Raw genomic sequence first — 14774 nt, 5'->3', positions numbered from 1 at the left:
ATGAAATGACGAGCACTAGATAGGAAATCTTGGAGAGCTATCTGCATCAGGGATAAATATGTTGAATAGAATTGTATATGTATTTTTCAATTGACAATAAATATTACATATTAACATATTTGCACCAAGATACACGGTAGATATATTTTACTAGGGTTTTGTGCAAGTTGGTAGGTTGCATCTTGTTACAATCCAAGAGTTTTTATATGCGTTTAATTGTGAGATCTTATTTAGTGGCCAGTTTTCTCAGCAAAATTTTCTGTATTTTGTTTTTTACCTAATAAACAAAATGTTAAAAAGAAATAAATTATCCTCAATATTTAACATTTACTACTAATTTTAAATGCTTTAATTCACAGTAAAAAGTCATCCATCTAACTGTTGTATGCATTATCTTGAAAAGAAAACTCTTGTTTTTGAAGAATAGTATTTTTCAAACCGCTTGATGGAAAAAGTAGAGTTTTATATACATTAAACCACTTTTTTTCTTTATTTTTTAATGTTTCCTGAATGTTACTGGAATTATGAAAAATTATATATTAAACTTCCTATTTTTGGGGTAATGCAATTTCAGTGTTTGATAACTTTGTTTATAGATAATATAAAAAATAAGTGTAAAAGTATTTAAGAACAGAGCTTTTGCATATTGCTTAAGAATTAAAAACAAAAAGTTTGACTATTTCAGTATGATGGCCATTTAAAAAATAAGCTATTTTTATTTTTTGTAAAAATACATTCTTATACTGAACTATGTGGTTTATTAATACTTCTATAGTATATAGGTAATTTTGAATTAATAATGGCACAGAAAAAGATTGTAAAGAAAGAAAAATTTCCATTGAAACTGATGATGATTTCTGTTAAGATAAGGATACATTCTTTTCTATGTGATGTACACTAAAAAGATAAATAAAAAATTCAGTTTGCATTAAATTAGGGGCTATCATGAAACATGTATTGTTTTTTAATACTAACAGGTGGTATAGATTCCTGCCCATGTGAATAGAAATTTTTTTACCTTTACAACAACCCTTTTTCTATTCTGTTATCATTTGAAATTATCTTGGTATCATAATAGTATTGTTATAACACGTCAATCAGCGCAATAAAAAAAACTCATATTTACCAAGAGCTGAAATAAATTTTTTTTTTAGAATGGCACACATTGAAACTGACCACTGGCAAAAAATGTATAAATAGGTAGGTAAAGTTTTTTTTACACCTGTTAATTTATATTTTCTTAAAATATAATCTATTAACAAAGTTATGAAACAATGAATATGCATTACTAAAAAGTGGGTGAAAATAAGTACTTTTTCATAATTGTCTATAACTTGTGTACATCTTTTTTTCAAGTAAATTGAAATTCCGAAAAGAAATGTTGAGAAAACACATGATTTAATTTTACATAAAATTAAATTCATTTTCTTTTGTGATGAGTATTATAGTAAGAATTAACCAGATATTGGAATAGTAATCTTCTTTTTTGTTTTTTAGAATTGAGTGTACTTTTATCTGAAACATTCTCATTTTAATGGTTTTTCTCTGTAGAATGTTTTGTGTTTGTCATTGTACATAAATATATATGTAACCATCTTGTATTCAAAGAAATGATCATCTCCAAAGTAGTATCAAAACATATATGATATTTCTTGGTAGTTTTCTTAGTTCCTACATCTTGGTGCAAAATTTAAATTTTAAGAAAGAAAAATTTTCAAGGAATTCATTAAATTCTTGACTATAATATTTAAGAGGACATTTTCTTTTTAGATATGTTGATTTAATGTAGGAAAAATCCACCAGACTGCAAACAATGCACTGCCTTGAATGGAATGTGTAAATTAACATTTTTTTAGGTTATTTTTTGTTCTTGTTATTTTTAACATGAATTAGCAAAAATTGCAATCTAGATTTTGCAAACTTTTACTCAGTTTAGAGAAAATAATCAGTATATCATAGAGTTATTCTTTTGTTTTAAGTAGATAGTATTTAATTAATTTTCTAGATTATACAGTGATACTAAGTCTATAATTCACTTCAGAGGGGTAATATAATATTTATAAGGCAAATACTAATTGTATTTAAGTTCTGTAACAGATTATGCTAGTTTTTACAATATGTTTTCTTTTTTCCCAGGCTGGAAGAGGTGAATTGGCTTCAGTTCCAGTTTGTACTCTTAATATTTCACTGCCAGATAAAATCATTCGTGAATCAACTCCATCAGATTCTGAACTATTTTTGTTTGATAAGAGCTACAGTTATTTACGAGATAATGGACTTGGTATGTTTATGCTAATTTTTCAGAAAATAGATTTTTATTTTGTTTTATTTAAGGTATTAATTTTTTTCTTAGTTTGCTTATAAAAGGTCTGTTCAGAAAATAACCAAACTTTATTAATTTTAATTATTATACACATTATTGATCCCTGTCACCTTCAAATTACTCCCCTCACACTTTTCCCAGTGGTGTTTCCACTTTGCAAATTAGTCCTGAATAGCTTCATTTGAAAGACCTTTAAGGTCTGTGATGAACTTGCTTTAATTTCATCAAAAGTCTCACAACGGTGTCCTTTTCATCACTGATTTTAATTTCGGAACTAAGAAAAAATTGCAAGGAGCCAGGTCTGGTGAGTAGGGAGGCTGAGGGAGGATAGTCATCTGATTTTTGGTATAATACTGACAAATTGACAAAGCTGAGTGTGTGAGTGCATCATCGTGGTGAAGGAACCATGGACAACTTTGGTCTCTTTTTATGGTTTTTTTCATGTAATCACTGTAAAACGCCTTGATAGTATGCAAGGTTCACTGTTTCACCTTGAGGCAAGAATTCAAAATGCACAATTCTTTAAAATCAAAAAAACAGAGAGCATTAGTTTGACATAGTATCGAGACTGACATGCTTTCTTTCCAGTTTCACACAAAATTGTACGTTGTATCATTGCTCCCAAAAATTGCTACTTAACATTTTAACAGGTAGTACTGAAATAGCAGTAACATGAAACTAAACAAGTTATCAACAATCCAGTCTGTAATTACAGAGCAGGTTATCTGGAGCGCAGTGCTGCCAACTGCATGTCACTAAATATCTATCTCTGTTGGTGTGTAATTAAAAATTTTTGGTTATTCTCTAAACAGACCTTGTATATGTTCTTTCCACCTTTCTTGTAGATAGTCATTTTACTCATTACTAAGTTAATTGTAATCTATAACACTCCATAATGTGTTATAGATTCTTTGTGTTTTTATGGTTAATATAAACATATGTGTACTTGCCTACAGGTTCATAATGTTTTGGTGAAAACTGAAAATTCCAAAAATGTAGATAATTTCCTGTGGGAATAATGCTAAGGAGAAAATTTTTATTAATAAATTGAACTGGACAAATTTTTGACTGAAAACATTTGATATACTGTATTGTGAGTTTTTTATTATGGACACAAAAGAGTAAAGGAGAGTAAAAAACTTTAAGAATTATTCCAACTGTTGTATATTATACCTAAGTTTCAAAAGAAAAAAAATTATCTTCAGGAGTTCTGTAAGAATTTATAAACATTATTTTCAGAAATGTTTTTGAACAGTTCCCTTTTTTAATCTTGTTTATTAAGCTAGCAATAAAAACTAAGTCTTATTTTGTTCGTAATTGTGTTTTTAACTGCGAGATTTTTTATGGTAATATTTATCACTGATCTGGGTTTTTTGAAAATTTTTTTACACTATATTTGTTAAAATTAATTTCAAAAAATGAAAAACTCAACTGATATGCATAAGTGATAAAAATAAAAATAATTATAAAAAAATAACATTCCCTTGTCAAAATGTTTGTTGTGTGTGATAAATACCAAAACAATGTCCCACAATACATTCACTGTACATAAATCTAGATTCTTTATGCTTTTTTTCATTATTTTATGTATCTGTACATACAAAATGGACTTTAGTGGCATTTTTTTTTGGTGTGAAAAATCCATCGTGAAAAAATTCAACAAAAACTACACAAGTAACCTCAATATTGAACAATGCGGTCCGTCAAAATGAAGGTGTAACATTTGTCCACAATTTACTTGATTTTGTTACTTGGTAAAGTATTTCACCAAATTAACTAAAAAAAATATGTTGGAAACACTACAAGGTGCCAGTTTAAAATAAAAGAAAGCAATTTATCTGCATACAGAATCGGCACAGTGCGATCTAATATCAGTTCATATATTTATGGGTTTAGTGACACTGACACATCGCTATTATGTAATGTTATGGAGTTGGCAGTCAGTATGTTTTAATGTTAATTAAAATTAGTTAGTTATTTAAATTATAATTTGACACTGTGAATGTCTATTGAACAAAGTCTCACAGTTAATATTGATAAAGGTTTTTTACAAGTATCTTTGGCTGTCCAAATGGTGTAGTGGTTAGCATGCTGACTTCTAGATCATTGGCCTTGGGCAGTGATTCCCACAGTGAGGGTCTGGCATTTATTCACCTATCATATTCTATCTTTGTCCTTAATATACATGAGAAATCATGTCTATTTAATTTTCATTTTTTAAATTTATATATTTTTATTAATTTATTACTAAAACAAATTGTTTCAGTATTCATTTATTCACATTAGGTTACTGTTGATGTGATCAACAATTTTTAAACAAATATAAAGTAAATTTTATAACTATATTTATTACATGACTGGTCAAAAAGGAGTGTAATGTTTTTGGGGTGTATATACATATGTTTGTTCCACCGTAGCAGCTCAGTGGCCGAACCAATTTAGATGTATGACCCTGTGTTAGAATCCTTACATTTCCGGGAGTGTTATAGGCTATATATATATATATATATATATATATATAGTAGTGGAGATTTGTCAGTTGAAGCACAAACTTTAATGGATTGAACTGTGAGCCCCAATCACTCTGTTAACTGAGTTTGAAATTAATGATTTAAATCAATCAAATGAATAGAATGATAAAAATAATAGAAATTAGATTTATGTTATATAGAATAAAATAATATTAAATAAATTTAAAAGATCTGTGTTTAATAATAATGATGGCTTCCTGTGGGGACTGCATGTGAGGCTATAGTGGTGAGGTGATGCGAGCACCACATACGAGGCTAGACCAATCATCACCATCAACTGGTAACAAATGGGGTGCTGTTTTAGGAGATGAAATGGGGTGTTCATTTTAAAAAAATGTTTGTTAAAGTCTTTTTTGTAAATTATTAATTTATGTGTACATTCTTACATTATTATTTATTTTATAAAACTAATTTTATTACTTTTTTTATTATCAGGTAATTCAGAAAGGATACACAGAGCAGATATCAGATTGGCTGATATTTGCAACTTGTTAAACAGTGATTGGATTCTTCTTGCTAGGGAGTTGGAGATTTCTGAGTCAGACATTAATCTGATCCAAAAAGAATATCGCAACAACCTGCCGCATCAAGCCATGGTTATGCTTAGGCTATGGATGAAAATTAATGGAAACCAGGCTACTGGTATGTCAATAGAAAAATTTTATTCGTAATCTTTATATCCAAAAATTACATTAATACAACTATATTCAACTAATTCAATTTGCTAAATTCTATATATATATATTAATTCATATAACAATACGAAGAACTAAAGAAATACACTAATTTCAGGAATCACAAAAATGATTTTGGTCAATCCTTCTTTGAATCTGTTCTTTTCCTTGATGTGGGAAATATTTATTTTGATCTCTATATTAATATTTTTGTTTGTTTATAAAGTTTTATGATAGAATTATAGATTTGTGAAATAATAGCAGCCCATTCATTTGCCTTACAAACAGAATGGTTTGAGACTTAAAATTTGCCATATTTTTCAGTTTGCTAATCATCTAGTAAGCTGCATTACAAAGGACAAAATTCATTGACATATTTTGATTTACACAATATATTATTATATTTTATTTTATTATTTAAATTAAATTGTTTACATTATATTTACTATCATATTATTTACATGATTTAGGTCGTGTATATCATTCATGATATGCTTTGCTGCCATTATTTACTACTAAGTGTTTATAAAACATCAAAAACATGAAAATAAAAAAGGCAGGAAAAGAACATTTGCAAAATGTAAATCACTGTTTTATAACATACTTTTATTTTATTCTATATATATAATTTAATGTAATATTAAAACATGTGTTTAGGAATAAAACAATGATTTTAAACCACTCAGTTATATGAGATATAATTAGTATTACGTTTAACATAAGCGCAGCAACCTGGTGAAGGCCCAGTGTACAGGTGAAATAAAACATGAATCTTGAAATATAAAGATCACAGTTAATCATGTTCTCTATATGTCATATATTTGATATGAAATTATTTTATGTACTTCAGCATGTTCTAATTTGAAAAAAAAAATCAATATTAAAAAAAGATTTGCCATTAAACTTCTATTAAATGTAATGCAGTTGAATCATATAGTTGGTAAATTTTTATATCCATAGGATTAGTTTAAAATTTGCATATGTATATAATGTTGTTTGTTATGTATGTAAATCTTTAACCTTAAAAATGAATGAAGCTGTCCATGATGAATGTAGGAATAAGGGCAGTATTTACGGCAAACAATATTTAAGGTTAACTTGTACTGTATAATAACGTGCAAATCAGAGTAACAAACAGGTAGTTGAGATGTATCCATAAGAACATTAAATTGACGTTTAATTAAGAGTATATGCCCTTTTTTTAATTAATTTCTTTCCTTGTAGAACTAGGTTAACCATTTTACATTATTTAAACGATGGCAAAAGTAATTATTAATAATATCTAATTTATATTTTGGATATTTATTTGTTAGTTAAAAATTTGTAAGAATTACCTATGGTCATAAAATGCTGATTAAGAATGTTTGGTTATAAAAATTATCAGTTCTTCTGCCTCAATGTATTTAAAACCCATAACATTACATGATAAGCCAGTTTGACAGTAATTAAGAGAGCTAGTTGGCTGGCAGTAATCCTTTACTGTTTGCAGTACTTCTAATAGTAAAGGAATTATTGTTGAATTCACTATACTGTTTTACCTACCGTTAACCATTTTTCATTAGTTGACATATTTTTAATTAGACAACTTTTACAATTTTCTTATCTGACAACATGAAACTAAATGCATAAGTAATCTAGTGTTATGAAAACTTAAGAAAAGTGTGCTCTACCATGTTGTTATTATTTCTTTGCTTTTGATAGAAATCAGTTGTTAAACCAGGTAGTAAATTGGAATTTAATATTAAAAATAAATGAAGTGGAACTTAATCTTAAAAATGAATAAAGCTGTCTGTAATGAGCACTAGAGCAAGTGCAGTATTTATGACAAACAATATTTAAGGTTATATTGAAGCTAATTTAAACAATAACATCCATACAGAGTAACATTTAGTAGAGATGCATCCACAAGAACATTAAATGGATTTTTAATGAAGACTATTTATAATTTTTTTAATTTATTTCGTTATAAAACTAGGTTAACCACGTTATTAGGAAACTTAAGTTTAGATTTGTTAAATTTAAGTTGGAATTTAATAGTTTTTTAAGTCCATAAAACAATCTTTTGTTTTCATTTGAGGCAAAATTAGAATACACATATTTATGATATATTACAGGTAATAACTTGGAAAAAGGATTAAGAAGCATTAATCGTGAGGACATTGTCAACCAGTGTATCTATAATGTTGAATTGGTTACTGATGATGTTGAAAGGGCAGTTGCTAAAGTACACCTTGATCAATCTGGTTTTGAAACCTTAAAAGAAGAACTTGGACCTTCTAGAGATACATCATTGCATCGTAACACCACACTCGATCAGAGTTATAATCCTGATAAGGTAAGTCTTTCTCATTTCTATGTTCTGCTGTTAAGTTTTGAATCTGTAACTTCAGTAAGGTCCCCCAGTATTTTCTCTTCCATTTTTTACTCCCCTTTTCTGCAGAGAAGAAAGTAGTTTTTACATCTGTAAAAAATGTATGAGAAACAACCCAACAGTGGCCTAGGTTTGAGTTACATAAACCTAATCTTAGCCTTCCCCTTGTTTTTATCTTTTACTACCACTCCCGTTTTGTAATTGATTTACTTATACATTTTTTTAAACATCCATCCCATCTTTTCATTCTGGGTTTTCATCATTGAGATCTATTTTACAGTAGAGTAAATTTGTTGATTTGAATTTCATTAATTCAAATTCAGTTGAGTCTTAAATAAGTAGAGGAATATTCTTGATACAAAGGAGTGGAGCATTGAATTCACTAACCAAGGTTAGTTAACAGCAACAGAAAACCAAATCACATTTCACTGTAGATACCTGGAGTACTGCATATCAGTGAATTTTTTCTCTGCCTTACGACATATTCGTTAATAAAATTGAAATGTTCAGATTATTTGTTATTCATTGAATTAAAGGATTTCATTGGTGGTTGTTTTTAGATATTTTCTTGTATACTGAAAATTACAGCCATACACGTGGATGTGTTTTTCTTATTCTTAAGGTTTCATCCAGCTTCATAAGTCAGAGACAACCAACGACCTGATTTGTGATTCTCTCCTTTCACATTTTTCAGTCATACTTTTTTGAGAACAACATTTTCATAGCCTGAATTCTGGCTCTTTTTTACGCTGCCACTCATGTTTCTCTTTATTTTAGAATCAGAATAAAAAAGCTTTTATATAGGATCATCCTTTTACTTTTTTTTGTACCTTCTTATTTCGCACAAATCCTCTATTTCATTTGAAGAAACACATACTTTCAGCTCAGTCTTTTCAATTACTTTGCACCATGCCTTTCTTCTCTTCCCTTTTTCCCATTTTGTCATAATAGTTACCTTCATTTTCCTCTCACTGAGCATTGCTATCCCTCTTCTTCATATTTATCAGTATGTCTGTATTTCATGCTTACTTTTCCCTCCTCAAAATCACAAAAACATCTCTGTAAATCTTACTTTTCCTCCTCCTACCCCTAACATCACCCTTGCATTTATATCCCATATTTCATCTATTATTATTGTAAATAGAAAAAAATGAAAATACATTGCCTGTGTTTTTAATTAAATGATTTATTTATCACCTTATTTAAGGTGATGAGCATTTAAATGCTCAACTTGTCTAAATCTGTTTTATAGTGGTTTCAGATACTCAATCATAGTAACCAAAAACTTTTTTTAGAAGAAAATTAACATTGAGCAACCAAATATGTTGGTTATTACTATAAACTGTACTCTGTCAAATTTTGGATGCTATAGATATAATCAATATTAATAACTAAACCACTAATATAATTCTATGTCTTTTGGCATTCAGTTCAGTATTGAATTTTAATTATAATTTTAAATAAAAAATTAAATAAAAAGTGGTGTTGGTTTTAATTATTATTTTTAATGCATTTATAATAATATAATAGAGAGTTATGTGAAATAGTTACTGATGTATATTGGAGAAAAAAAAATACTCAAAAACATTTACAAAACGTTTACTTAAAATCAAAAGGTAGATTTTGGTAGAGGCCATTTTGATTGTTATTGTTATTAGCAGTCACTGAGATAAGAAAATAAATAAAAGGAAAACGGTAAAGATTTTAAGTGAAATCTTTATGAACAGTCTTTAAAAATTTCTCAATTTCTAATTCATTAAATTATAACTATACATTTTGTTTTTATTTGAATAACAACTTTATTTTTAAATATAGTTCTTTATTTATATTTAATGTAACATATATATATATATATATATATATATATTAATTTCATTGGTCGATTTTATATTTTTATTGATTTGTTTCAACTTTTAGCATTTTTAAAGTGATGAGTAGCATCAAAATCAGCAAAAATATCAATCACGCATCTCAAACAAACTCAAAAAATCACAAAAAAATTTGTTAGAAATCCAGATTGAGGGGTTATCTCATTGCTGTTCTATCTTTATAGAAATCATTTTTAAATAGTTGCCTAGTTTTAGATTTTAATAAGTAAATTTTTTTTAAAATAGTTTTTGAGCATTTTCTTGTTTTCCAGTTGGCAATGATAACAATCTTTAATGTAAAAAAGTAATAAAAAATAAACACTTTTTTTTTCAATTTAAATCTCAATATAGACTTATTTATGTATGTGTTGTTTTATAGTGTAAGTTTATTTAAAAGTTAAAATTGAAGGTGATCTTGGAATTGGTGATTTCTTGTACTGTTCTATTAGATGGTTAATTTATTATTATTTAATTAATTTTTGTATATTCTTTTAAAACGATTTCATGGTTGTAATTATTTTTCAGAGTACAAGTTCAAATGAAGATTTCAATATTTCTAAAAAGGATAATGAAATAACTGAACAAGGTAAGACATGTATGATATATTTATGCTATTTAAAGAGTCATATTCATCTATTTTTATAAAAATGTATTCATAACTGACTCATTGAAATTGAATTCTTAGAGGAAATATTATTTTATTTCAGGTTGGTGTAATTCAGTGAATACAGTAGAATATAATAAAAATAAATATAGTGGAGAAGAGAAAAAATTAACAGAAGATTTCTTAAATCATGAAATTTCTGGAGATTTTATAAAACGACCTTCTAAACCTGAGGGTAAGTTAACCTGAGGGTATTATTGTTAAATAACAAGTATACATAATTATTTATTGTGTATTTATTATTCTTTGTTAGCGGTATTGAAGAAATTATTATTTTTTTATTTTGCTAGAAATATAAACTTTTATCATTTATTTTTGCTCTCATGCTATCAAATTGTTAGTTAATAGAATTGCTGGTTTTGTATTTTTATTTTTATTATTGTTATGATATAATTTTTTTTTTTTTATATATTGTAGCATTTTTTAACAATGTCTGGGTATTTGCACTTTAAAAATATTATAATTTTGTAATTGAGATTAACAATTGTTTTGTTCTGTAAAAATTGACTATATTAAAACCAATAAAAGAATTATTGAAGTTAAAATTATCTTTTTTGTTCTTAATGATCCTATGATCCTTAATGATAGTACCTTCTGATTGGTAGTACCTTGTAACCTAATTGTCCAATGTATATCACAAATTAATTATTGGAAATTGACTGGTTAGGTTTTATTATGTATGTGTACTATTGATACTGAATTTCTTATGAGCTGAAATAGAAAGAAAACAGAAACTTAATTTTAAATAATGGGATGTAATTTTTTTCAAGTTTATTTCATTTTTCTTCAACCAGTTTTCTAGCTACTGCTGGGTCTGGGTGTGTATTTAGGCAAATGTAACAACTGCTACCGTGTAGCTGCAGTGTAAGTGTTAATGTACTGATGAAGTTGTAGTCTTGAATACTCAGGTTGACCACTCCTGAGATGTTTGGCTAATTGAAACCCAACCACCAAAGTACACTGGTATCTACAGTCTAGCATTCAAATTCATATAAAAGATATTGTATAAATGATAAGAACTGTTCTTGAAATACAGCTAACAAAATATTTTGCTCTGATTCTCCTCAAAGTGTAAAATGAAGCCTATACTAAAATTCTTGGGACTAATTGAGGGCAAATATAGTTTTCTTGTATGCTTTTGTTATGAAAAATTGAATAAAATAACCCCGCACAACTGTATCTCTATTAGTTTCTCAGAAAACTGAGGGTTCAACACTCAGAAGATTAGCATTGAAAAACACTAATTAACTTAAAAAGTTAATTTTAAGAAAGTACTATACTTGTAAAGTGTTGCAGTTTCTTGTTGTATTACTATTATTTTTATGTGGTTAATAATACACTAATTAACAAATACATTGAATTAGCATTTATTAAACATTTTTGTCATTATAAATGTTAGACATTTTACTGTAAATATTTTTACTGTGCATAATTTTTGACATTTCTTTGATTTAAACATATTTAATTCTCTTAATACCAGTAAATTTATTAAACGGTTCTTATAAACTCCATAGCTATACTTTGTTTCCTTCTTTAATAAATAATTTTATAAGTTGTTTTTCAAGAAGATTTTTGTTTGGCAGTTTTCTTTAATCTTTTACCGTAATATACTTTAATATAAAAATAATATACTTTATCTAAAAAAAAAATGTATTTTCATATATGTAGCAGTAACCCACAAGAATCTCATACTTTCAAGAAGTATAGGTTCTTGTAATATGAATACAAAGTATAAGAAAAAGATTCTAATCAAAGTGAATTATTTTAAGATATTTTACACTTTATATTTTGAGTTAAGCCATTGCACACAGTGTAATGAAGTGATTGCTAACACTTCACCACAGAAGTTAAAAGGATTATTTAAAAATAAATTAAACTAGTGGTTCCCAACTTAGAATATATGTACTTCTGGATCTATAGAGAAAAACTTTCAGAGTACACTATGAAATCTTAAAAGTCATTAATTGTTAATATTATTACAGATTAATTTCTGAATACTGAATGATGAAACACAATACCAAATCTCTTATTTATAAATATGTGTCAATTTTTACTCTCCCTTCCTACCTTGTAGTTGGTTCTATCAGCATAAGTTGATTGCTCTTTAGAATGTTTATATTTTTGCAAGATTTATTAAATATTTATAATTTTTTCTACAAATAATTTGAGTATGAAACATTTAATTTTATATGCTAGTATTATTGTATTACCATTGTTGTACTATGTAGTTTTATCTACTTTGCATACTTTGTATTAGGTATATGGCATTTTTAACACACTTTTTTTGTTGTATAAAATTAAAAAAATATAATCCTTCCTTGAAGTTTATAAGAATTGTCATAATAATAATAATAATATGCTTCTGAGTAGCTATGCTTCTGAGTAGGTATTTAATATTTAATATTTTTCCTTTAAAATTTTAATTTTAATAATTTATAGTAAAATTATTGTTCCAGTGGAAGTGAAGAGAAAAACTTCCAAAACACCACCACCCAGTCCTGCTGAGTTTCCTGACCAGATAGGTAAGAAATGTTAACTATGCGACTATCTATTATCAGTTCTTCATGAGTAGTTACTGTGGTCTTGTATTTGTTAGTGATTTCAAATTGAGTGAAATAATCCGTACTTTTTTTTAAATATTTGTAAGGGTTTATAAAGTTTTGATGATTAACAGCATTTAAATTAGGTCTCATGTTTCTTATATTACATAATCTTAATAAAATGTGTAATGCAGTATGTATGTTGTCATATCATTTTCAACTATGATGTTAAATTATAGGAATCAACATAGTGATGGGGTCTGAGTTATTCTGTAGCTTTGTGTTTGAAGTTTTGGATATTAAACAGAATCTATTTTAATACACATGAAGAAGTATATTATTAATACATGTATGAACATATGTGTATTAAAAATCTGATGTGGACACCACATGACTTCCTTGTATGCCTATTAAATTACATATACACATTGTTTGCTGCACTTCATTTAAACTTATTTCATTTGAAAATGAGATATAATCCTCCAGTTCTTGAATAAAGTGGACAGTTACACAATTGCTAAAATATTAATTTTTATTAGCATCAAATATTTATATAATTATTAATTCAACAATCTTACCTGAAATATTAGGATAGAATCAAAGTTCCTTTATTACTCTTTAATTAAATGCACGTCTTATATCTATCTAATCAGTATAAGGCACCTACATCCATATTACTGTAGCCAACAAGGGGAAGGCATGGACAATTTGAACCATATTGCTTGTGTGGAATAGTACACTGTTTACATGTCTTCATTACGAAATACTAACTTGCAATATTCAGTTATACTCAAGAAAAAGGGCCCTAAAAATGTCTTTAGCATTTTATATTAGTTTACATATTAATTTTGTTTCATGTCACTCCAGTAGATATGTGGTGTAAATGAGAACGTGTCAGGGCTGTAACCATGCACACATCAGTTTGAATCCGACTTCATATATATATATTATTCTTAACTTTTTTTTAAATTTAAATATATTAATTTTATTAATATCTCTGATTGTAAAAATCTTTGAATTAAAATGAGAAGTTCATAAAATTTTATTTCACTTTCACTAATAACTTCTGATTTAAAGAACGTATATGTATATGAAGTTGGATTCGAACCAATGTGCCATCTCCTTATAAGATTCAAATATTTCATTAATTAAAATTTTATTTGGCTATAACTCTGGAACCAATGAAAATAAGTACCACTTATGATATATCGTTCAAAAGCTCTCAACAAGGGCTTATTACTGCAGTTAAGTAAAAGTCCAAAATCCCAATGTTTCAAAATTGAAACCCCTGTATATACATTTTTGGCCCAGTCGATTGCAATCAAAAGAGGAGGTGCACAAGTAGATGTTACAACAGTCAGTCATAAATACAAAATTTCAACATTCTACGGCTAATCATTTTTGAGTTATGTGAAATACATACATTTGTATGTACATACGACATCATGCCGAAACTAGTCAAGAGTGGACTCAGGGGTGGTCAAAATGGATATTTCCGTTGAAATCTGAAAACTGAAATTTTTCATGAGTACAATTCTTCCTTTACTTCATATAAGGAAGTAAAAATAAATAATTATTGGTTGTAGAAAATAAAAGATGATTTTATTTTTATCTAGTATAGCACTTACATTTCTTTAAAATAGGAATTTGCATTATCATTTAGATGATTGCATTATGCATTTAGGAATGCATAATTTCCTTAAGATAATCTGGATTATCTTTTAAAAGACTTAAAATAAATAATTTCCTTAATTTTAAGTTCATTGTTTATTTTTCCCTATCCTAAATAGTTTGTACTGTCTG

General features: G+C 27.2%; 1 protein-coding gene across 6 annotated transcripts in view; it reads left to right on the top strand.

Annotated features, from left to right (window-relative positions):
* Nucleotides 1-14774, top strand: part of LOC142321739 (uncharacterized) — a 448717-nt gene that overhangs the window by 416393 nt on the left and 17550 nt on the right. For 5 of the 6 annotated variants that reach the window (XM_075360075.1, XM_075360072.1, XM_075360077.1 and 2 more), the window contains 6 exons: nt 2137-2281; nt 5290-5496; nt 7643-7863; nt 10293-10353; nt 10475-10606; nt 12888-12953. In XM_075360075.1, the coding sequence (XP_075216190.1) occupies nt 2137-2281; nt 5290-5496; nt 7643-7863; nt 10293-10353; nt 10475-10606; nt 12888-12953 (832 nt within the window). The remainder of the gene's footprint in view (nt 1-2136; nt 2282-5289; nt 5497-7642; nt 7864-10292; nt 10354-10474; nt 10607-12887; nt 12954-14774) is intronic. The other variant, XM_075360074.1, reaches the window with a different exon arrangement.

Source organism: Lycorma delicatula, chromosome 3 (genome assembly GCF_047948215.1).
Source record: "Lycorma delicatula isolate Av1 chromosome 3, ASM4794821v1, whole genome shotgun sequence".
NCBI lineage: Eukaryota > Metazoa > Arthropoda > Insecta > Hemiptera > Fulgoridae > Lycorma > Lycorma delicatula.
The sequence above is the reverse complement of the archived record's forward strand: the minus strand, read 5'-3'. Positions and strand labels throughout refer to the sequence as shown.